Below are 22,730 nucleotides of genomic sequence, written 5' to 3'. Positions count from 1 at the left end.
GCATTAGATAAGTAGTTGATAAATAATGATAATTAAATGACTGTATTCCATAAGTTGCTCATAGATGAAAATTCATAATTACGCCCTCTATAGCTTCGTTGGATTTCGCGCGCGTGTGTCGTGAAAACGAGGACGGAAGGAAGTGTTGTTCAGGGGGAATCCCCTATTTCTAATTTGCATATTGATGTTAGTTTTTGTGAAGAGAGGGATGAGAGCTTTTTAGCTAGCTACATTACCAGGTTAATATTTACACATTGTCATTACCTGGTTTCTTGTTGTTTGGCTGCTGGGAATTCCAGATATTGTCGGTGACGGTGTTTAGTTATTTATAAACTTTTTAAATCCAACCCCTTTGCAACGATTGGTAGCTGGACATTCAAAGAAATATTTTAAGGTAAGGACACCAGTTACTGATTTTTAATTCGTTGTTTTGTATTGAATGATTGATGATGAAAGACTTAGGCCTCACAACCAACGACTGCATCGACCCGAACTCAGTGCCGAGTAAATCTATGATGCCCAGCTTAGAACTAGATGATGTAGACCAAGGTATTATTGCTGATTTTCTAGGGCCTACTACTCTACTGCAACAACCTATCCCTGTTGTGAACCCATTTGAAAGCTTCTCAAACTACGGTGGTGGTAAGTGGAGAACAAAATATATTGTACTGTAGGCTAGGCCTATTTAATTTAAGCTGACAGCATGCAGTTTAGGGACGAAGTGTGAATAATGCCCAAAGTTGTCACTCCGATTCCACTCGGGCCATGAAGTAAAGAATAAGAGGAGCCGGAGACAACAACACAAGAAAGATGTACTTAACACATTTAACCATTTTATTTTTAGCAGATTTTAATTGATCAGTTTTTGTTCAAAACAACTACTTTAATTTTTGTTTTTATTTCAGACAACATCATGACGACAAGACGTAGCGGACAAGTGAAAGTTGGTGAGTCCAAATTAAATTAACTACTTGTACCACTACAATCCTACCAATCAAATCAATCATACAAATTTAAACAAATTATTTAATTTATTGTTAATTTATGCATTGCCAGATTAAGCAAACAAACTTTGTTTAGTTTTACCATGGACGTTTACTAATTCGTTTAAGTTTACTAGTACAGTATTTATCTTTATCAACTAAAAATTTAACAATTGAAAGTTATGACTGCGAGATTGATTTGACAATGGTAGAGGCCTATTAAACATTGCAGTTCGGGTGGAAATGAATTTATTTATTTACCTTCATTGTTGTTGGATTATTTAACAGTTTATGCAATTATGTTAAGAAGTTTTTAAAGATTTTAAAATATTTTATAAAACTTTTTTTATTAAATATGCTTTTTTCGTATTACTGTACAATAGTTATTCACTTTGACCAAAAATTGGATCAATAAAAAAATAAATTATCAGAAACAACTTTAAACTAAACCAAAATTTAGTCAAATCAAGTTAGTCAGAGTTTTTTGGTTAATTTATTATAATATTATTTTTAAATGAAATCGTTATTTCTGTTGGTTTTTTTTTTCAGAATCAGAATCTAATTAAATTATAAATTTTTTTTTTTTCATGTTTTTCGAGGACAATGCTTTCATTATTCTATGTATTTATTTATTTTTATTTTTTGAAAAATGGTTGGAAATTTTGAGTAGAGTGTGTTTTTATTTTTGTGTTTAAACTGCCTTTGTTTTATGATAAGAAACACATGGCAAAAAAAAAATAAATAAAAAAAAGTAAACGGAAGCAGATGTCAGAAAGGAACTCGCTAGATCTTTGTTTGCAGTTGTATTTTGAGTATTTTTTTTTATTCAAATTCTCACAAAATGTACATACAAAGAAAGAAAAAGACAAAACATATATAAAGAACAGAGTACATTCAGTGAAGGATGGGACCAACAGGTGGTAAACACCTCTAGAACGGTCCAATCCCAAATTGCACAATGAGTAAAAAAGTTTATAAAATTAGTTGTTTGTTTTGATCATATCACATTGTAATAGTGTACCGTAAATCTTCTAATTGTAACCCTGGGTTATTATTCTTTGATTGTTTTTTAGGGTGGGTTACTATTAGAGTAGTGGGTTACTATTACTAATCTTAAATTAGGCACCTAGAAATAGTAACCCACCCAACTTTTCTGGTCCGCAACTCATTGCAAAATGATAAAACAGTATGAATAAACCAGTTTGGTTGAACTCTAACTTTATTTTATAAACTCATAAACACTCAATCCTTCCCCACTCCCGAGGTCAACATGCATTATCTCCTTATTTTCAAAATACGGCTGCATCGTAAGTTGTTGTGACTCTAATAGTAACCCATGGGGGTTTCGGCAGTTGTTTATAAATAAAGATCGCGTTGCAGCTCAATTTTTTCTCAAATAAAAACGGGTTTTGTTCATATGCGTTCGTTATGAATGATGTCATTATATACCACAATGCAGTTAGTTAGGCAGAAGCGTGATTGGATCGAGGTCATGTTTACTTTTTTCGCAAAGCACAATCCCCAATAATTGCATCCATTTCGTCATAGAAAGGGCAGGTAATCATGTTATTATTGCCTGGAACGCTATTGTGGTCCTTGGCTAAAGTATAGGTATGTCGCACCCCCGATATTGTCAAGTTGAACTCAAGCTTTCACACGCTACGCTACAATATTCTTATAAACATGTGAGTCTCTTCCGCCGACTCCCGGCTAGCCCCCCTCATCTTTCTTCCCCCCCCCCCCCCCACATATTTGTCATCAGTACCAAAAAAAAGGAAAGGATACAGTAGATTATAAATCCTTGCACAAAAAAAAGACTAAAAAAAAGAATTTATGTCAACGTAATGTCAACAAAAAAATAGTTCCTGTTCCTCTGTTCCTGTTCCTCCAATTTCTGTTTTTTATGTTGATATGAATTCTCATATCATGTGTACACTTGGCACTTTCTATATTGACCACGACCCCCTGCCTACTCTCACCACAATTACCCCTGTCTACTCTCACCACAATTATCCCTGCCTACTCTCACCACAATTACCCCTGTCTACTGTACCCCACCACGACCCCCTGCCTACTCTCACCACAATTATCCCTGCCTACTTTCACCACAATTATCCCTGCCTACTCTCACCACAATAACCCCTGTCTACTGTACCCCACCACGACCCCCTGCCTACTCTCACCACAATTACCCCTGTCTACTCTCACCACAATTACCCTGTCTACTCTCACCACAATTATCCCTGCCTACTCTCACCACAATTACCCCTGTCTACCCCACAACAAACCCACTCTATATTTCCACTATTACCCCCTTCTTTCCTACCCTACCACAATCGCCTGTCTATGCTCTCATAAATTTCCCTGCCTATTACTGTACCTCTGCCAATCCACCATGACCTCTTGTCTATGCTCCCATCATTACCCCCTTGTCTACCCTACCACAATCCCTGCATATTTCCAACTCAATTCCTGCCTATTCCAACCATAACATTTAAATCAAAATAGATTGTTGTATAAAGTATTTGAAAAAAGCTAATTAATTCACTAGTGTTTAGAATTCAATGCTAATTTTGTCCATAGACTATCATATAGTAGTAACTGTATGTTTATAGTAGGTAGGTGAAATAAAGAATTTTTGCCATATAAAATATCAATAATTTAAAAAAAAGTTGGTGGTAGAGCTTTAAATTATCCATTATCTAAATTCGGGTTTGTGCAATTTTGACCCCACTTAAAAAAACGCCCATTTTGTCATTTATTGTTATGCCTATGATATTGATAAACTAATTTCCTTGTATTGTAGTGAATGATAAAATAAAAATTGATTGTCATCATTAATACAGTACTGTATGTAAATAACATCAAATGGATGTTCAGTTGTCAATAATATATCGTTATTTTTTATCCAAATTTATCATTGTTGATTCGTAACCCTCAGAACGGTATACAAAATTGTGCTGAATTCTATTGGTTGTTGTCTTTACAAATGACCTTTGAACCCATAAGCCAACAGCAGCGTGATTAATGGCTATTCTCGGAACACAGCCGATTCTCAGTTTACAAGTCTTCTGTGAAAAGCTTCTATAACCAGAAATACTGGGCCAACAAATAAACCATTTGTAAACATATTTGTGGTCGTTTAAATAAATATAATTTATATGGGAGGAAGTTATGTTCTGATAATACATTAAGTAATACTTCTACATATTTTGACATACAAAAAAAACTTAGCAATTTAGATTAGGTAATGGGTTAGAAAATTGCCACCTGTTAAATTTATAAACAGTTTATAGTTTAAACTTTTCCTGATCAACTACAGTACAATATATATTTGTTTTTTTGTATATAAAATAAATACAAATGACAAATTATGGTTTTATGATCATTATAAATGTACACTCAATATATACTGTAGTTGGTTGAAAAAGTAATTTTAATATGTCCAATATTAATAAATTTTATGATACTGATAATTCACTAAAAATATTTTTACCCGAAATTATTTTTATATCTTGACAGTATTCTGTGAAAATGTTATTTGTGAACCTAAAGAGGTACAAAATATTATTATTATTATTATATGATGATAACAATTTATATTATCTCAAATTATATTCTTCAATTAATAATAATAATTCAATATAAAGTAAAATTCAGTTAAATTTTATAGTCTTCAACACTTCTATTTGTCGAGTTTAGTGGTTAAAAAATGCTGGGACGCCACAAATCATAGCTGTAAAATTGGCACAGGTTCAAGTCTCTCCTCGACCATTACTTCTGGTGGTAGAACAAGTTTTTTTCGGATAAGGACTAAAAACTGGAGATCTAGTATATGCATCTGGCTCGCGTGTCTTAAAAGAGCAAGAGTTTACCCTAGTGTACTGATCCATCTTACCATAGTTGTGGACAATAATTGTGCGCTGGCTGACAGAGATATTAACATGAACAAAGGGCCTCTAGAAGAGATGAAAGTTATTGTATAACTACAGAGTCACTGTTTAAATAGTATATAAAGCGGGTATTATCATTATAAAAGAAAGTTCCGGTAAAACCTTTAATGTATGTTGATTTATCTTTTTAAATATCACACGGAAGTATTGAACTAAAATTAGCTTGTATAATCCTTTCCTTCAATAGGAAAACATTTCTGTCATCATGTGATTGTTCATTTTTTTTTACATAGAATTATATTTATTAATATTAACGGAAGAATCCAAACTGAATTGGCAACATTTCAATTTTGCTTCATTATACTAACTAAAGACTTTAGTTAGTGAAACAGTGTGGTGATGTGAGATTCCGTTTGCGGACTTTTTTTCTGTTGTCTTGGTCAATTTATTCGGTTTTCTTAGGCTATTTCGTGGTTTACTTTACATCAGGATTTTCATTTTCACACTTGTGCTAAACAGCGCATAGAGACTATTTGTATTTTGCGCCATATCAATTTAAAACCATTAAAACCATTAAACACTATTATTAGATTCATTCACATACTTATTTAAGAAACTTCTGAATAGTATGGTTTTAGTCTCCTCCAATTAGTGACCACTTTGGGTGAACCAGATATGCAACAGCTAACCATTGCCACATTAATTGAAAGATAACAGATTGAAATGATTGGAAGTTTACATACCATGTTTAAAAATTGGTATTTAGTAGAACTCCTATTAAGGGGACACCGTCAGGCCACAACTAAGTGTCCCCTTTATACGGCGTGTCATCCCTGAATAAGGGGTCGGCTGTTGTGAAATCCCCTTATTCAATATCACTTCAATAGGGATAGTTCAAATAGGGGTGGTGTCCCGAATAGGGGTGGTGTCTCGAATAGTTTGGTGTCTCGAATAGGGGTGGTGTCCCAAATGAGGGGGTCTACTTTATAAGCCACTGAGATCAAGTATGTCATTGAAAAACAGTATCATACTTTACCCATCTATTCAGTTCTAATATAACCCCATGGGCTTATACAAAGGATTTAGATGTAATACTAACCGACTGTATAGTAGTATACTCGCATAAGATTTTTAGCGACAGATGCTCCCAATTTTACTACACATTTTGGTATAAATATCAATACAATACAAATCTTTCTATTATCATGTTAACTACAATATCTGATCTATCAGGTGGTTTTATTGTCAAATTTAGTATGCCATTATTTCATGCAATAATAATTTTCATTGGAGTGTAAAATTCTAGTTAACTAATCGTTTACTACCCCAGCTGCTGGGCTATTGTGATTTCACTGAGAAGAATAATTAATTTTTTCTAAAGTAGCACTTTCCGTTATAACAACATTTCCATAGTACATTAATGTTATCAAGGAAGTTGTCTCCAGTTTAAATTATCGACCATTAACACTGATTTCTCACATCAACTTTGAACATGACACGGTAGGTCAGGCGACCTTTCTTCTAATGTAAAGATCCGGCATGCAGCCATCAAATGTCTGCACAATAGTAAACACTGGCAAATTAAAAATACAGTAGACCTTTGGGACACCTATTTAAGGGACACTTTCTTTTGAAACAAACAAGGGGTAATAAATAAAGAACACGCCTAATATTAAGGGAACACCTTCAGGAACCAAAAGTTGCCAAATTAAAATTGACTTTAAGTAACTACTAATTAAGTCCGTAGCCAGGATTTTTACTGGAGATAATTTTTTAACAAAAAGGTAAATATCATTATGAGCTGAGCTAAGCTACTGTAGTTAATAATAAGCCTACTGTAGTTGAAAGTAGGCCTAAGAAAAATCTAGTAATGCCAAAATCCAAACCGAGTTGTGGGGGTGTCCTTGTCACTAAACCATAAGAGGTTCAGTCAAATTTAACCCTCCAAACCACCATCTGACATTTCTTGAAACTTCAGACATTTCTTTTACCGTTTTCAACTTGTTTGTTCCATGACATTTTTAAAGGAGTTAACTGTAGAGTACTGTTGCTTTTATTACTCAATATTGAAACCATTTTTTTTCATTGAATAACAGCACAAATTGATTAATATGATATAGGTAACTGATACAACGGAACGAAAGGGTTTTTACTCAAATTACAAACACTTTTGGCAAAATGTACTTTTAGAATTATAATACAGTGGAAATGAATCCATATTGTGTACAGTACGTACAGTACACAATTTTTGATACAAATAATAATTCCGGTTTGCTATGCATAGTGACAATCAATCATTGATCTACTGTAAACCCATAATGTTTACAGCCGGCCACGGCACGGTGATATGTCAATACCAGGCTGTTATTGTTATCCTGTGTACTGTTGTACAGCATGTTCTGTTTTCTCACAGGAACATAAGTTTCGTTTTGTTTTATTTGACCAGCATATCTATACAATACACAATAACATACAGTAACATACAAACAATATGCGGATAAAAAATGCGTTGCTGTAAACTCAAATAATTCAGCTAGACATTTCATATAAAATGAAAACAATTTTTTTTTTTAAAGGAGGGGGAGGGGGCCAGGGGGACAAACATTTCATCAAAATAGTGATATAGACAGTGGGCCTGCTTTAACTGCTTTAAAACCATATTTAAAAAAAGTTGTTATTGTCTTGTGTATGTCCTTACAAAAACCACAATAGTAATCTGAACTTTAAATTTGTTTTAAAAACATCAATTGATTAAGGTCTCGATTGATGTATTGGAACTGTTTTAAAAACTGGTTTAAAAAAAAATGGTTTCATTGGAAAAAATTATTAATAAGTACTAACCCAATCTATCGTCTTATATACAGTTTATTTCTCTTTTTTCATAAAGACACGATGGGTTTTAAATCAATTAAAAATGACGCATTTTAAAGTTTTCAATTTGTTAATGTTCAATTCCGACATGTTTGCGGAAATGCAATTTAACTATCTGTTAACCAATGTCTGTTTGGCGTCAAATGCTTTGTAGTGTTTTAATATCAATTATAAGTTTTGCTAGTAGTATCACCATCATCAAAGACATGATTTATCCGTTATCTGTATAGTACCAAAGTTCATTAAATTACTCAAATAAAAAAGAATTTCGCGTCCGGGATTTGAACTTTCTTTTTAACGAGGGGCTTTACTATGTTGCCAACATAATAATGTCATGTCGCTATTTACACACACTCAGAACTCTGGGTAATTAAATTATATTCAATTTTGATGTAAAGTTTAATGCTTTTCAATGTATTGTAACTTTGGGGCATATCTATAATTAAAGGGACACTTGGTCCAAAGATGTCCCCTTAATAGGTCTTATATTGTATGAAAAAATTCTAGAAATCTAAAAATAGTGAAATACATATTAAGTGGGCACTTTCCTGTTAAACGAACAAGGCGTAGTATATGCCACTAAAGGCCTATTCAGACAACACCACTACTAAAGCCTTGTTCACACTGGACTTGAAAAAGCGTCAATTTAACCAAGGTAAAGATCATCGGTAAATTTGACAATTGTTCGCACTAGGATAATTTCATGCAGTTAGTTTTACCAAAATTTAACCATGTTGCTAAACACTACGATTGACTCGTATGGTGAAAGTCATATTACATTTGTTTTAGTTCGGATTGCAACTTTCTAGCAAGCATGGTTAGCTTTTTACCAAAACCAGTTCTACTGGACAGACAGTGTTTGGTAAAAAGTAACTATTGGACTTGGATTTAACCTTGGGGGAATTGTAGCCAAGTTCGGATTGGACTTTTATTTGTTAATTTAGCTGGAGACTTGGTTAATTTGAACAAATCCAGTGCAATCAAAGCTTAAGGGTACACTTTTTTGGTCCTTAAAGGTGTCCCCTTAATAGGGGTTCTACTGATAAGCCAATTAAAAGTTCACGAATGCGATGCACTAGTTTCTATTAGCGTCGTCAACATCCTGTATACTTCAATGCTGTCAAATATATCCGTTGAAAAACATGAAGAAATACAAAGAAGGCCAACATGGTATTGCGCAACAGTTCATAGCAGAGGTCGAGATTTCATTCCAGAATCTAATACGAAACAACATTTTGTAAGATAAGCGAGCCAATAGGATAATTAAGTTAATTATTGTATGTAGTTGAGTAAAGACATTTAACATTTTGAAGAAATTTCTTAATTAAAAGACTACTACAACATTACAGAACCAAAAAATCAATTGAAACCAATTAATATACAAAGCTTTTTTTTGTTTTATATCCTTAAATTTGAGTAACAAATGACATTAATTTTTATACTGTAATCCAGGGAAAAATTTCATTTTGAATTATTCCCTGTAATCTAGTAACAATTATCAATTTTTTGATTTAGAATTATGAATATTTTGACTTTTTGAATAACTTTATAAGTTTATGTATAAAAATGAAAGATTATTAGTTCCAACTTAATGTCTGTCATTGTTGAATTGCAAACAAAATATAGATTGCATCATTATTAAATATTTGTGTATTGGCTCAATGGACCCTTATCACCATAAAAGGAGTTGTAATCCGTTTTCCCTAGAACTCAGTGATTTCCTGGGACTTGTTATATTGTCATAAATCAATGAATTCATAGTAATATATGTAAACAGTTCCTACTCAGAATTGCAGGGGCTTATAGGTCGAAGGTCATTCCATTTGATTCTGTCTACAACGCTAGACATTTAATTGCAATAGAAATTATGACCAATCAAATGATACGTTGGTGATGTGCATCTTTATGATTGGTTGGGAGATATTTGTTATTGCTGTGGCCTAGCTGACAGAAGATAAAATTCGCTGTTGAGATTGAAATTGTTTGGCCAGTGACTAAATTAGCATCATTTAATATATTGTATAATGATATTGATTGTTGATATAATGATTTTAAATTACAGGTTTTGTTACCATCAATTTATTAGTATAAATATGATACAGAAGACAGAAATAAAATGAAAAGTTTTGGAAGCCTTAAAATCCTCCTTTGGGACATACTATTTTAGGGAACTTTTTTGGGGTTCACACACAGTGTACCTTTATACCATTTGATACCAATAGCATTTACTTTAAGAAAGTCTTCAAAACAGAAAATGTTAAATTTAAACGATAAATAACACAAATAATACAGACTACTTTTTTAGGAATCAAATTTGAAGTAAAAATACCAGTGTCATAAGATCCATAAATAAAACATTTAAAAAAAATCATAAGTAAAAGCAACATCATACAGTAGAGACCTATAATACAACTTACCATTACAACAATTACTTTAAAGCTCTGTTTACACTATGAAACTTTATGTGACAAAAAATGTGATATGCATATTGCGTGCGTGTATTTAATTCTTTCCATGTTCCTATGTCATGTTGTTTCCTTGATATCAGCATAGATCTTTGTTATGTTGTCTATAATCATGGTTCCTTCCTCTTTCTTCTTCCTGTGAGATCATGTTAAAATTATTTTACTGCAGTTACTGCAGTTACTGAAAATAAAAAAACATTAAAATGTGACATTAGTATTTGTCATTTACTTTTATTTTGTCTTTCCATTTGGGAACAATTTCTGTTTTTTTTTTCTTCAAATATTTCTCCATGCTCACTTCTCACAGCATAACTCCTATTAAGGGGACACTTTCAGGACACACCCCCCCCCCCCCCCCCCCAAAAAGTGTTCCCTTCTGAATAGGTTGGCTCTGTTGCTACTGTATATATTCTTCTTCTTTAATTTCATGAATTATTGTCCCCAAATAAGGGTGTCTCCTGAATTGGAGTGTCCCAAGGTTTTAATTACCCAAATTGCAATGTCCTCATGCGGTCAAACCGTCCAAGATGCGACAGTAAATGATAGAATGGAAACACCCACCAATCAACTAGTTATTGAAAATGTTTCCTGTTTCTGCTGCCAAGAAATTAGGATTAATGTATTCACATGGTTAATAGTAATCAGTTAGTATTTTACAGCAGAAACAGGGACCCATGTCACGTACCAATATAATGATATACACCCCACTTGTTTTTTTTTAATAAAAAAAAAAGTAAACTGTCTTCATCAATTTCTTTAACTGTTTTTTCATTGTCTGGTTGTAATTTAGTGAGTGGCCGAGCAGTAAGACAGTGGAACCGTAATTACGTAGCCATAACATTGGCAAGGGTTTGAGGCTCACTCGCTCCATGGTTCTGGTAGTAGAATGAGTCTTCTCGGATAAGGACTATAAACCGTAGGTCCAGTGTACACATAGTTCATGTGCACTAAAGAACCTAGTACATCTTTTGAGACGAGTAGAGGGTTACCCCGGTGTACTAGTCCACACAAACACAGCCGCTGATGTCACACACAGCTACTATTCAATTGGGACTGAACTGTTTTAGAGGTGTTTACCACCTGTTGGTCCAGATCCTTCACTAACAGAGGTAGTGAGGAAGTAAATAAATAAATAATAACAAATTTATTCATTAATGTAGCTCTCTCCCTCTGCAACATTAAGGTATATTCTGTCTATAGCTATACAAACAAATGGCTATGAATAATGAACTGAAATAACTAAACAAACTGTGTGTAACATTCAATTTACCAAGTGAATATAAATTAGTTTGTACTTAATATTGCAAATAGTTGAGTTGAGTGGGTGTTTATCTGAAATACTTTGTTTACTATTTTCTGAATGGCATTTTCAAGTGGATTGTTATTATTGTGTGCCTTTATATAGGTGTTAAATAGAATGGTTATCTTTTTAAAATTTAAAACCTATTAGAAATAAGTTTTTTAAATAAAAGATACTATACAGAGCTTTCGATTTACAATGACCTACAATGACCTACAATGACCTACAGTATAATTAACTCATTGTGCATATACTGTACGTGGGATATTTGGACGTGATTTCTCACTCAAATTTTTACCGGCTTCTTGTGTAAAAATAGAACATTTTCATTTTATTTACTGCATTATTTATGTGTTTATTTTCTATTAAATCAACAATTGTTCCATTTTTAAAGCGCCATTACAACGATCATTGCTCACAGCGTTTCCAAAAAGAAAAATCAGTTTTTAGAAGTGACTTAAAACTGTCCAAGGATGTCGATTTTCTATTATGTAAAGGCAGATTGTTCAAGAGCTAAATCCAATAACACATGTAAAAGGAATAATTACATTTTAGTTACAAAAAAAAGCATTTTATTTTTAGCTATAAAAAAATTGAAGTACAATTGGTTTTCGATTGAGGAACACTCTAATTCCATTCAGTGTCAATATCCTGCATGTACAATGCACACTGTCAAAATCTTTCCGTTTAACTATCATACATGAAGCAATCTCAAAAGACGGCAATGCGGTATTGCGCAATAGCAAATATCAAATCCAAAGATTTCATTCATACATCGAAAACAAAACTGAATATTGCAATCAGCAACTAGGAATAATAGAGGGGGGTATTATCATTGCTGTTTTCTAAAATATAATATTGAATAAAAAGGAAAAGCAAAGATTGCGCAATAACAAATATCAAATCCAAAGATTTCATTCATAATCCGAAAACAAAACTGAATATTGCAATAAGCTACTAGGAATGATAGAGGGCAGTGTTACCATAAAGTGAATAATATGTTTGCTGTTTTTTTTTTTTTTTTTTAATATAATAAAAGTGACAAGCAAGAAAATAAAAATATAAGTCATTGGCAATAATAGTTGTAACATAAATAAATATTATTTTATGAATGTTTTTAATTATTTTTCCCAACTTCTATAATATAGATGCAAATAGGTTTTGTGTGTTATTATTTTTTTCTATTACACCTTCCCATGTACTATATTATAATATTAATGCTTTTATTATATAGTAATACTGAGCTTAATTTTCTTTTGAGAAAAAAGATGTTTAATAATAATTGCATCTGAATCCTACATAAAGCTATAGCAGTTATGATAAATACTGCATTGCGGTAATTTTGTATGAAATAATGGAATATTTTTAGCTAAAGTTAATTAAAATAGAGTTCTTTTTCTCTATAGCTGGCTAAAGATAATGTATAATTATGCAGTAATAGTATTTTCATGGAGTACCGGTAAATGGTATTTTGTGTAATAACTTCCTGCTTTTTGTTTATTTACATTATGATGTCATCAATCACTTCTGTGATTGGTTAAAATGATAATGGTAGTTTTCATTATCAGTTTGATGTCAAGTGTGGTGTGTTTGAGGCGTTCTATCAGAGATTAATGATACCATTCAACATTTTAGATTTGTGTGATATACTTTATAACACTACATTTCAAATGTATAATTTATCAATAATATTACAATTTTGTTGTTAATTTTGCACTTATAGACATTTATGTTGAACACCCCTATTTCAAAATGGAACTGTCCATTAGCTGGAATTTCCATGAAAATTATTTTTAGTATATGTTGTCATGATTTCCTGAATAGATTTTGGTTTGTGCAGTAATTGTGTAGTAAAAAGACAGCATTAGATTATTAGAATGCCTTCATGGTTGTTCAATTCACCCAAAGAATGAGTTCTTCTCAATTTAAATCAAGGACGTTTATTAATAAAGGTTAGTACTGTATTGCTTGGTGTGATCACAGTCCTGATCAAGCCTAGCTAGGCTAGGCCTCTAGCTAGAGAGTGTGGTAGTAGTAGGCTAGTAGTTAGGCTAATTTTGTTAGCTAGGCCTTTAGCTTGCGGGAACTCTATTTGCTGCCCTCTAGGTATGCAATACTGCATGGTTTCTATTGGTATTTTTCATTAGCACTGTTTTTTGTTTCTCTTTATTGTCCAGCAGTGTCCATTTCCACTCCTGTGTGGCAAGTCAAACCTACTTGAAATTAAAACAATAGGTCATTATTTGCCACATTATACAGTGCATATATTTGTTTAAATAATACAGTATTTCAATAAATACCATAGTATTATTTCATCTATTTTCAGACACTTGGCTAAGTACGCCTCAACCAGATACTCCCTATGTCGAAATCGTAGAACAACCGAAGCAGAAGGAACTAAGATTCCGTTATGAATGTGAAGGAAGGTCCGCTGGAAGTATTCCTGGTGAAAATTCATCATCAGATAAGAAAACCTACCCGACGATTCAGGTTAGTTCTTTAAACAATTTTTTTTTCATCACGAAATTAAGAAGACAAAATTCCTTACTTCCAACTATATGATTATTTTGAAGCTCTGTCTACACTATCAAACTAGTTCAAAGAAAAAGTGTGATATGCCCAAATATGGTAGTGATATGCCCAAATATGGTAGTGATATGCCCAAATATGGTAGTGATATGACATCATGTCCATATATGGGCATATCACATTTTTTTGTCACATCAAGTTTGATAACTCAATTTACACAGACTTCATGGAAGATAATTTAATTTTAAATTTATTCATTTGCATATTTACAAAGGTGGCGGAGCTTGTGCGAATATTGAGAGATAATTTCTAGTATATTATATTACATTAGAACCCCTATTATGGGGACACTTTTAGGACAAAGGTGTCCTCTTAATATAGTGGTTGGTCATATTTTAGAAACATATTGCCTTGTTTGTTCGACATGAAAGTGTTCCTTAATAGAGGTGCCCCAAAAGTTTTACGGTATTTTGAACATTTACTACTTTTCTGTAAACTATTTTCTTTCACAGATAAAGAATTATAAAGGACCAGCAAGAGTAGTTGTGTCTTGTGTCACGAGAGAGAAAGGTCAGTCCAAGCCTCGGCCACATCCACACGGCCTCGTTGGAAAAGACTGTAAAGATGGGATATGCAAGAAGAGCTGGACAAAGGGAGAGAAACCCCAGAAGTAATTGATTTACTCCATTCTTTTTCTATGTAGCTATGTACATAAATCTTTATACAGTCTTTAATGGTTCTCAATTAAATGAAAAAAAATCTGATTAGGTCATCTACTGTAGATGACCTAATCAGATTTTTTTTAATGGACATGGTGATGTCATATCACTACCATATTTGAGCCTGTTGCAATGTAACAGTGCAACAGGCACTCTACCATGAGTACCACAAGTGTGGAAGACAACCCCCTAATCTTTTAGAAAATAATTGTTTATCCTTAATATTTATGTAAATGGAATCAACCGCTTAACATCCCATCCTAAGGATGAAGTAATGAAATTTGGCTAGTGTAAGAACACAAACAAGAGGGCACAGACAAATCTTGAACTCATACATGTTGCTCTCTCATGATTCTGGGTTGAATGTCTATCAGATATAAGGAGTTCACTCCATTAAAGCGTATAAAGCTTTGTCTACACTATCAAACTAGTTTGACAAAAAAAAATGTGATGTGCTCAAATATGGTAGTGATATGACAACACTGTGTCCATATATGGGCACATCACATTTTGTTGTCACATAAAGTTTGGACAGAGCTTAAGACTACAAGTTGATTCATCTCTCCCCTAACACAGTTTTCACAGGTCAAATTTAACTCAAAAAAGGAGTTAAATGCAGTACTACAGAGACAAAACCAAAAGTTTTCTATAGTATCTAAAAATTCTATCTATCAGCGACCCTTAAAATTATTCAAACAATTTTATTTTTAGGTTTGAGAACCTTGGTGTCCAGTGCATCAAGAAGAAAGAAATTGTTACAGCTTTAGAGGAGCGTGGAAGAAATGGTATTGACCCTTATAATAATTTTACACTGACAACCAAAGACGCCAAGAAACTTGTGGCAGAATATGACCTGACCGTCGTCTGCCTTTGTTTTCAAGTTTACATTGCCAATAATGATGCACCGAACCAACCTAATATTCCGTTGGAACCAGTCATAACGCAACCGGTTTTTGACAAAAGTGAGTATTTCTTTATTGATCATCAGTTGAGGAAACTCTCATATAGTTTTTCTACAAATCCAAGGCAGCCACAACTAACTGTGGCTTAGGTTAATATGATGCCTTATCATGGTTTATATTCATAAATCAATGGGTTTTTTTTCCACAGAGGGCGCCACATTGCAAATTGCCCGAGTGGATCGTAAAACTTGCTCTGTCAGAGGTGATGAAGAACTATTTATCTTGTGTGATAAAGTTCAGCGAGGTAATATTCCTTGTTTCTCTTATATATTAAAAGGTTTTTATTTATTGTAAAAATGTTGTTTTTTATGTTGTGTAAATTAATTTTTCTAGTAGCATTTTTAATTTTGTTATTTGGTATTTAGATGACATCAAAGTGATGTTTATGGACGACCAAGGTTGGATCGACTATGGAGACTTTGGCCCCACTGACATTCATCGCCAGGTAGGTGGATTTTTATTTTTTCTGGCCTAAAGAAGTTTGTTGATTTTGAGTAAAAAATTAACTGCTCTCTTAGTCAAGGCAAATGTCGGCTAATTGTTTTATTTAGCGCACACTTGAAAACTAGTGTAGTTGTTTAAAAATGTTGTGTTTAGGCCTGAATATAAATCTCTGTCTTGCACTATAATACTTTAGATGACAACAAATTGTAATGTGTCCATATATGGACATGACTATGTCATTTCACTACCATATTTGGGCATTTCACTACCATATTTGGACACATCACACTTTTTGGCAAACTAGTTCCATAGTGTAGACAGACCCTTAGTCAAGTTCAATCCATTATTAATATTATTTCTTTTTTGTCTCCATGTAGGTAGCGATAGTATGTAAAATACCAGCATACAAGGACTTGAACATTCAACAACCAAAGAAAGTTAGGTTCAAGTTGATTAGGCCCTCTGATAAAGAGGAAAGCCAGGAAATGGACCTTATTTACACCCCAGAAGAACCAGGTTAGTATACCATCGACAATCTATGTCGACGTATTGATCAATACGCCTCAGTCTTGTCAGGAGTAAAGCTCTGTCTACACTATCAAACTAGTTTGACAAAAAAAGTGTGATGGGTCCGAAAATGGTAGTGATATACCCAAATATGGTAGTGATATGACATCATCATGTCCATATATGGGCACATCACATTTTGTTTCACATAAAGTTTGATAGCGTAGACTGGGCTTAAGAGGGCATAAAGTTGACAGAACTAGTATTTTGTCCATAAATGTTTGATGAATGTTTTATGAGACATCATAACAAACGTATCATATCTGTTAATGAATTATTTAACATAACTTGCTTTCATTAAATTTTTTTTTCTAGATCCTCATAAAATTGGTCAGAAGCGAAAACGGAATCAACCTTGTTATGAGAGCTATATGCATCAAGATGGCATGCAGCCAAAAGGTAAGATTGTTTTGTCTATTCTTTATACAGTAAAATATAAAAATTAAAGCTATATCTATATTATAGCTATATTATTAATAACCTTAGATAAGAATATTTTTAAACCTCATTTCGGTCTTACCAAGACAGAATTTTACTATTGTTCCCATACGATTGTGTGACTCCGTGACTACTCGGAGAGTACTAGGTTTGTTTTTGCACACTAAAATATTAGACAATATAGTCCTAGGGCACTTGCATACTTCCCTAAACAAAGACTTAAGGGGCGTGGTAAGGCATAGGAAAATACAATGATTCACCATAGTCATGGTAAGCTTATGGAGCTGTGAAAGGCAAGTGAGGGCGCTACATTTTGACCTCTATTTCTGCCTTGTATACATAATGGTCATTCCACTGCAGGTCATGTGTAACTTTTTGGCTAGGGGTATGTTTTAAGCTCTGTCTACACTATCAAACTATTTCGTGAAATTGCATGTTAAAAAAAGTGTGATGTGCCCAAATGTGGTAGTGATATTCCCTAATATGGTAGTGATATGACATCATCATGTCCATATATGACCACATCACATTCTTTTTGTCACATAAAGTTTGATAGTGTGGACAGAGCTTTACAGGTTTTGTAGAACTTATAAACACTAGGAAAGTACAGCATTTAATTCCTCTGAACTAAGTAAGTAAAGTTGATAATGTTTGACGTTTCGGTTCTTGTACCACGGCAAAAACAATGAGGCAGTCTCAACTTTACGTACTTCCTTTTTTAGGAATTACATGGCGCACGGCAAACCATTTTAATGTGAATTAAATTTATACCTATCGCATTTCTTATTTTTATTTATTAATAGCTGAAAATTTCAAAATTTCATCTTGTCGTTTTTCAAAACCTGGACCAACAAGTCGTGAAAAAGCCACAATGAACGTGAAAGAAAAATTGAAAAGACATGGTAGGTTGATTGCAAAACGCTAGTTTGGCACAGTTGGTTAAAATAGGCATCGATTAAGCGAAGTACTGCCCACCTTCGAACACGGTGTTCGAAAATCGGGTTGGTATCTCGCTTAACCAATGCGTAGTTAACTCACTGTGTGGTTGCTAGCTTTTTGCTTTCGGCTTCACGCCTTCGATTTCTTGTAGTACGAGATTGTCGTTTGTTCTGCTTCAGTGCCCTCATCGGGAAAATAGTATTAATGTGATCGCCAATTATATTTTATATTCAAAATTTTAATTTTAAAGCAGTAATTCCCCTTTGAATATACTATTGGGTTGACTCTGGTAAATGAGTGTTTATGTTTTAATACAATATAAAAGAATTTGGGTAAATTATAAATTATTTTTTTCACAGTTGCACGACGATCTACAGCTTCGTCATCGCAAGGAAAAGCGCCTGCAGAAGCAGTTCCGAACATGCTGCCTACCGAAAAGTTTTACTCCAGTGCCAGTGGTAACACAGGCAAAGTAATCGAACAGGGATCGTTGTCAACTATTGATTCTTCAAGCGGAATCTTCAATTTTCAGTCGCCCGGCAAGGGAATTGACGATGCCGATGTTCAATTCAACTTAGGAGGGGAACCTTCGAATCCGATAGACGAGTCGGGAGTTACTATGAATTTGGATATGTGTTCCCCATACAATCTAGCCGCTAGCAGTAGTTTTGTAACCCCAGTGTCCGTTGCAAGTCCTATGGATACAGTTAAAGGAGTGTTTGATATTCTTGGCCCGATGTCGGATGGATACCAAAATGTTGTTGTTGAGGAAGTACCAAGCAGCAATATGGCTGTTGGAAACGCTTCTGACATCGAGGCAGCCATGCAGCAGATTTTGAATGGGGGCGACGTTGACGTCATAGCTGAAAGTGATGCCCTTCCAAGTCTATCCACTTTTATGAATGAAGCTGATATTGCTCTTCTGCAGCAACAAATCCTGCAGTCCCAAGAAAGGCAGCTACCTGCGGTCGATGAGAATAGAGTGGGAGATGATTATATCATGGAGGATGTTCATGACTCTCTGAATATTCCAGTGTTTAATAGCATTGATATTGGTCAAGTACAAGACATCCAAAGCAATAGTGGTGCCACTATGTAGAGCTTGACCATCTACATCAGGCCCATGGTGGTTGGATTGGGTGGAGAGGAGCAAAGAGAGAGGCAGTGGAGGAGAAAGTCGTAACGCTGTGATAGGTTGATATAAGAGTTATCTATTGTAGTCCCTTTTCTATGACAAGCAACCTCTTTCTTGTCTCTTTTCCTCAAATGTCATGCTTTTCTTCCTCCATCGTTTCCTATTCCCCCTTACTTTCTGTCTTCCCTTTCCCTCACCTCCCCAATTCTTCCCACCCTCCTTCCTCTCTTTTCCATACCCTCACATACCTCTCCCATTTCCCCCTCTAACCCTTCCCTCTCCACCCCCAACCGCCCAACGATAATGCTGAAATAATGTGATGAAAATTGATCTCCAAAAAAATACAATTTATTTTATGGTATTTTTTAAACAATATTTTTACTATTGTACAAATTTGATATACATTAGTAAAACTGTATAAATGTACAACTCATATTTGGAAAACAAAAAAAATGCTTTCACCATTTTGTGACGTGTCCAGTCATTTCTCGAGCATCTTTTAAAAAAAGTCTAGAATAAGTTAGGCTAAACTTACGCTGATCCAAAACCACATAAGCTTTTTTTATTGTTTTTAAAATGAAATTATGCTCGAGAAATTTTAATTTTTTGGTTTTGGTTCTGGATACGTCATTGCTTTATATATATTGTAAATACATAGTTTAAAAAGTGGACATTTTTTAGAGAAAACTTATTGATGATATTGAAAATTTTAAAATACATGTAAATTGAACAATTTTTAAAGGAATTTTGTAGAGATTATTAAGTAAATATAAAAGAAATGTTCACTTTTTACTTATATTGATGTTGGTATAGCAGTTTAAATATTGTACATAATTTTGCTATGGTAATTGTAAATAGTTTATTGATAGATTTAAAATTTCATAAACCTTTTTGAGAAATTCATTCATGCATGCCTAAACCAAAAATTCAAACATTTCTGTTTTTTATTTTTTTATTTTATTTGGCCAATAATTAAAGTCTTAAATGGATACAAAACATACGGCATGCAACTTTCTTAATTTTCTTGAGACCCGAAATTGTAATCGAAAAATTGTCTTCTGTCAAATGTACCAGCATGCTTATTTTTATGCTAAATTCAAAAAGTTCACATCCTAAATTACCAGGAAAAGGGTCCGCAGGAAAATATGATTTCAAGTAAAAGATTTTGCTTATTAGTCAGTTTTCAAAATAACCTACGTAAATATTTGGGCATATTATTGTATATAAATCGATTAAAAGTCCATTCCTTAAAATAAGCCTCAGTATTTCACTTAAGCACAGATTAACTAATTTGACTTAAGTGAAAATATTGATAAATACCAGTCAAAGAATCCAATTGATTATTACCCCTCTTTTGTAAATACAAAATTCTAACTTGATAGATTGTTTTTGAAACTGTAAAATTTATTGTAAATAACTTTCTTCTATATACAATGTATATTGTGTAAATAATTTTTAAAAAAACTTTGTCCTTGGTTTGGCGGAAAACAGACAAAACATATGGAACGGTAATCACAAAAAATGTAGATACAAAGTTCACACAAATTGTCACCTGTACAAGGTCAAAGGTCAACCAGGAAAAAGAGTAACAAATCATTTGAGCATGATATATAAATACATTTAGTTGTAATAAGTTTGTAATGGCAATGCCAGATTTCAAAAGCTTGTTTAGAAAGGTGCACACTATACTGCACAACTTTAAGCTTGGTTCACACGCAACGCAACGATGTACATGTAATTTGACCAATCACATTACAGTTGAGTCCTAGTGAGAACCAAGCTTTGATGGTATTGCTATTGTATGCCTTTTAATGTTTAAGATTATTAAGAAGAGTTTGAAAGTAACTACATAATTTGATATCTTAATGGAGATAATTATCTTGAAAAGGTGTTGGTGTCTAATTGCGCCACTGTGATGAGCGCCTTAGAAGTTAACTGAACCATAAAGTTGGTTTCTAACTGCACCACTGTGATGAGCGCCTTACAAGTTAACTGAAACCATAAATTTGGTTTCTAACTGCACCACTGTGATGAGCGCCTTACAAGTTAACTGAAACCATAAAGTTGGTTTCTAACTGCACCACTGTGATGAGCGCCTTAAAAGTTAACTGAAACCATAAAGTTGGTTTCTAACTGCACCACTGTGATGAGCGCCTTACAAGTTAACTGAAACCATAAAGTTGGTTTCTAACTGCACCACTGTGATGAGCGCCTTAAAAGTTTACTGAAATGATGTCGTAATTGGTGTCTACGCTCACCAAGTGATGAGCGCCTTAGAAGTTAACTGAAACCATAATGTTGGTGTCTAACTGCACCACTGTGATGAGAGCCTTAGAAGTTAACTGAAACCATATTGTTAATTGGTGTCTACGCTCTCCACACTGTGATTAGTTAACTGAAACGATGTTGTTAATTGGTGTTAAGTGAACGATGTTGTTAATTGGTGTTAAGTGAACGATGTTGTTGATTTAGTATCTACGTGCACCAACGTGTCTCAGTCATGTTAGTGCCCGTTTCTACGATATTTTGCTGTCTGCTGTCAAATTTCGCATGTTTACCAGAAATATTACTGGATTTGACATGACGATGGTATCCTAATACGTCCTCATGCGACAGAATACCACGGGGGCACTGTTTTGTATACAGAGAGTGTACATATTTTATGAGGGTACTCTGCAGCATGCATACATTCTCATTGAGCTTTGTCTCAATGGTACTGTGCCATTGTTGTATAGTATTACATTAAGCTCAAAATGTTTTGAGAATTCAATAATTATGTTTGTGCCTAATTATAATAAAAGTATTAGAGTGAGCAACAAAGGTCAAAGGTGAATAATAAATCATCGTGTTAAAAAACTTTGTTAAAATACACAATCGAAAATATTCTTGTCAGAAATAAGTTGTTGAAAATTATACAAGATTAATTTTTAAACGAGTTTGTGTTGAGGCCCCGAAAATCGGCACGCGAAATATAGATAGGGAGCATGCTCACTCTAGCTATTATAAACTGTTATGTTTCTCCTTAAAAAGAATGATAATTTGGTTTTCTGAAAATGAGGAAAATTTGTTATATACCGTAAAGTCAAGTTTGCCAAATTGCAATTCGCAGGAGTTAAAAGGAACATAAATTCCTTTCCAGGCTGCACAATATTTCAAGTTTTTTATAAGCTGAGGAAACGAACCTTATTGAGCATTTGCATAACATTGAAATTGTAAAAACACAATAATTTGTGCACATGGCTACATATTGTTGTTTCCTCTGCTTTTGAGTAAAATGATAATATATGTATTTACTAAAAATGTACTTCTATTTTCCGTAAAAGGTTAGATAACTATTCGCTAAGATAATTAACTTTACAAATGCACATGTATGTATAAGTAATTTATGCATCAATGGTCTGTATAACCCAGCATATTGGAATAAAAAAAATGGTGAAAGCAAATAAGACTAATATTTTTTTGGATATATGTTGTCGACGACAGTG

The 22,730-nt window shown here is 33.5% G+C and overlaps 1 protein-coding gene across 4 annotated transcripts; it reads left to right on the top strand.

Annotated features, from left to right (window-relative positions):
- The first annotated feature begins 212 nt into the window (after window positions 1-212).
- Window positions 213-22,707, top strand: LOC140060138 (nuclear factor NF-kappa-B p105 subunit-like). Of its 4 annotated transcripts, none has more exons than XM_072106218.1 (11): window positions 213-642; window positions 906-947; window positions 13,839-14,002; window positions 14,554-14,711; window positions 15,472-15,722; window positions 15,871-15,966; window positions 16,088-16,171; window positions 16,548-16,682; window positions 17,049-17,132; window positions 17,975-18,073; window positions 18,470-22,707. In XM_072106218.1, the coding sequence occupies exons 1-11, from the start codon at window positions 447-449 to the stop codon at window positions 19,207-19,209; spliced, it is 2,049 nt and encodes a 682-aa protein (XP_071962319.1). In that variant the 5' UTR covers window positions 213-446; the 3' UTR covers window positions 19,210-22,707. The 4 variants fall into 4 exon arrangements, with proteins under 4 accessions (XP_071962319.1, XP_071962322.1, XP_071962320.1 ...); XM_072106221.1 differs by having other exon boundaries at window positions 213-394; window positions 18,470-22,706; XM_072106219.1 differs by lacking the exon at window positions 17,975-18,073.
- Window positions 22,708-22,730: the final 23 nt, after the last annotated feature.

Source organism: Antedon mediterranea, chromosome 10 (assembly GCF_964355755.1).
Source record: "Antedon mediterranea chromosome 10, ecAntMedi1.1, whole genome shotgun sequence".
NCBI classification, from domain to species: domain Eukaryota; kingdom Metazoa; phylum Echinodermata; class Crinoidea; order Comatulida; family Antedonidae; genus Antedon; species Antedon mediterranea.
This window is presented reverse-complemented; position numbering and strand designations above follow the sequence as displayed.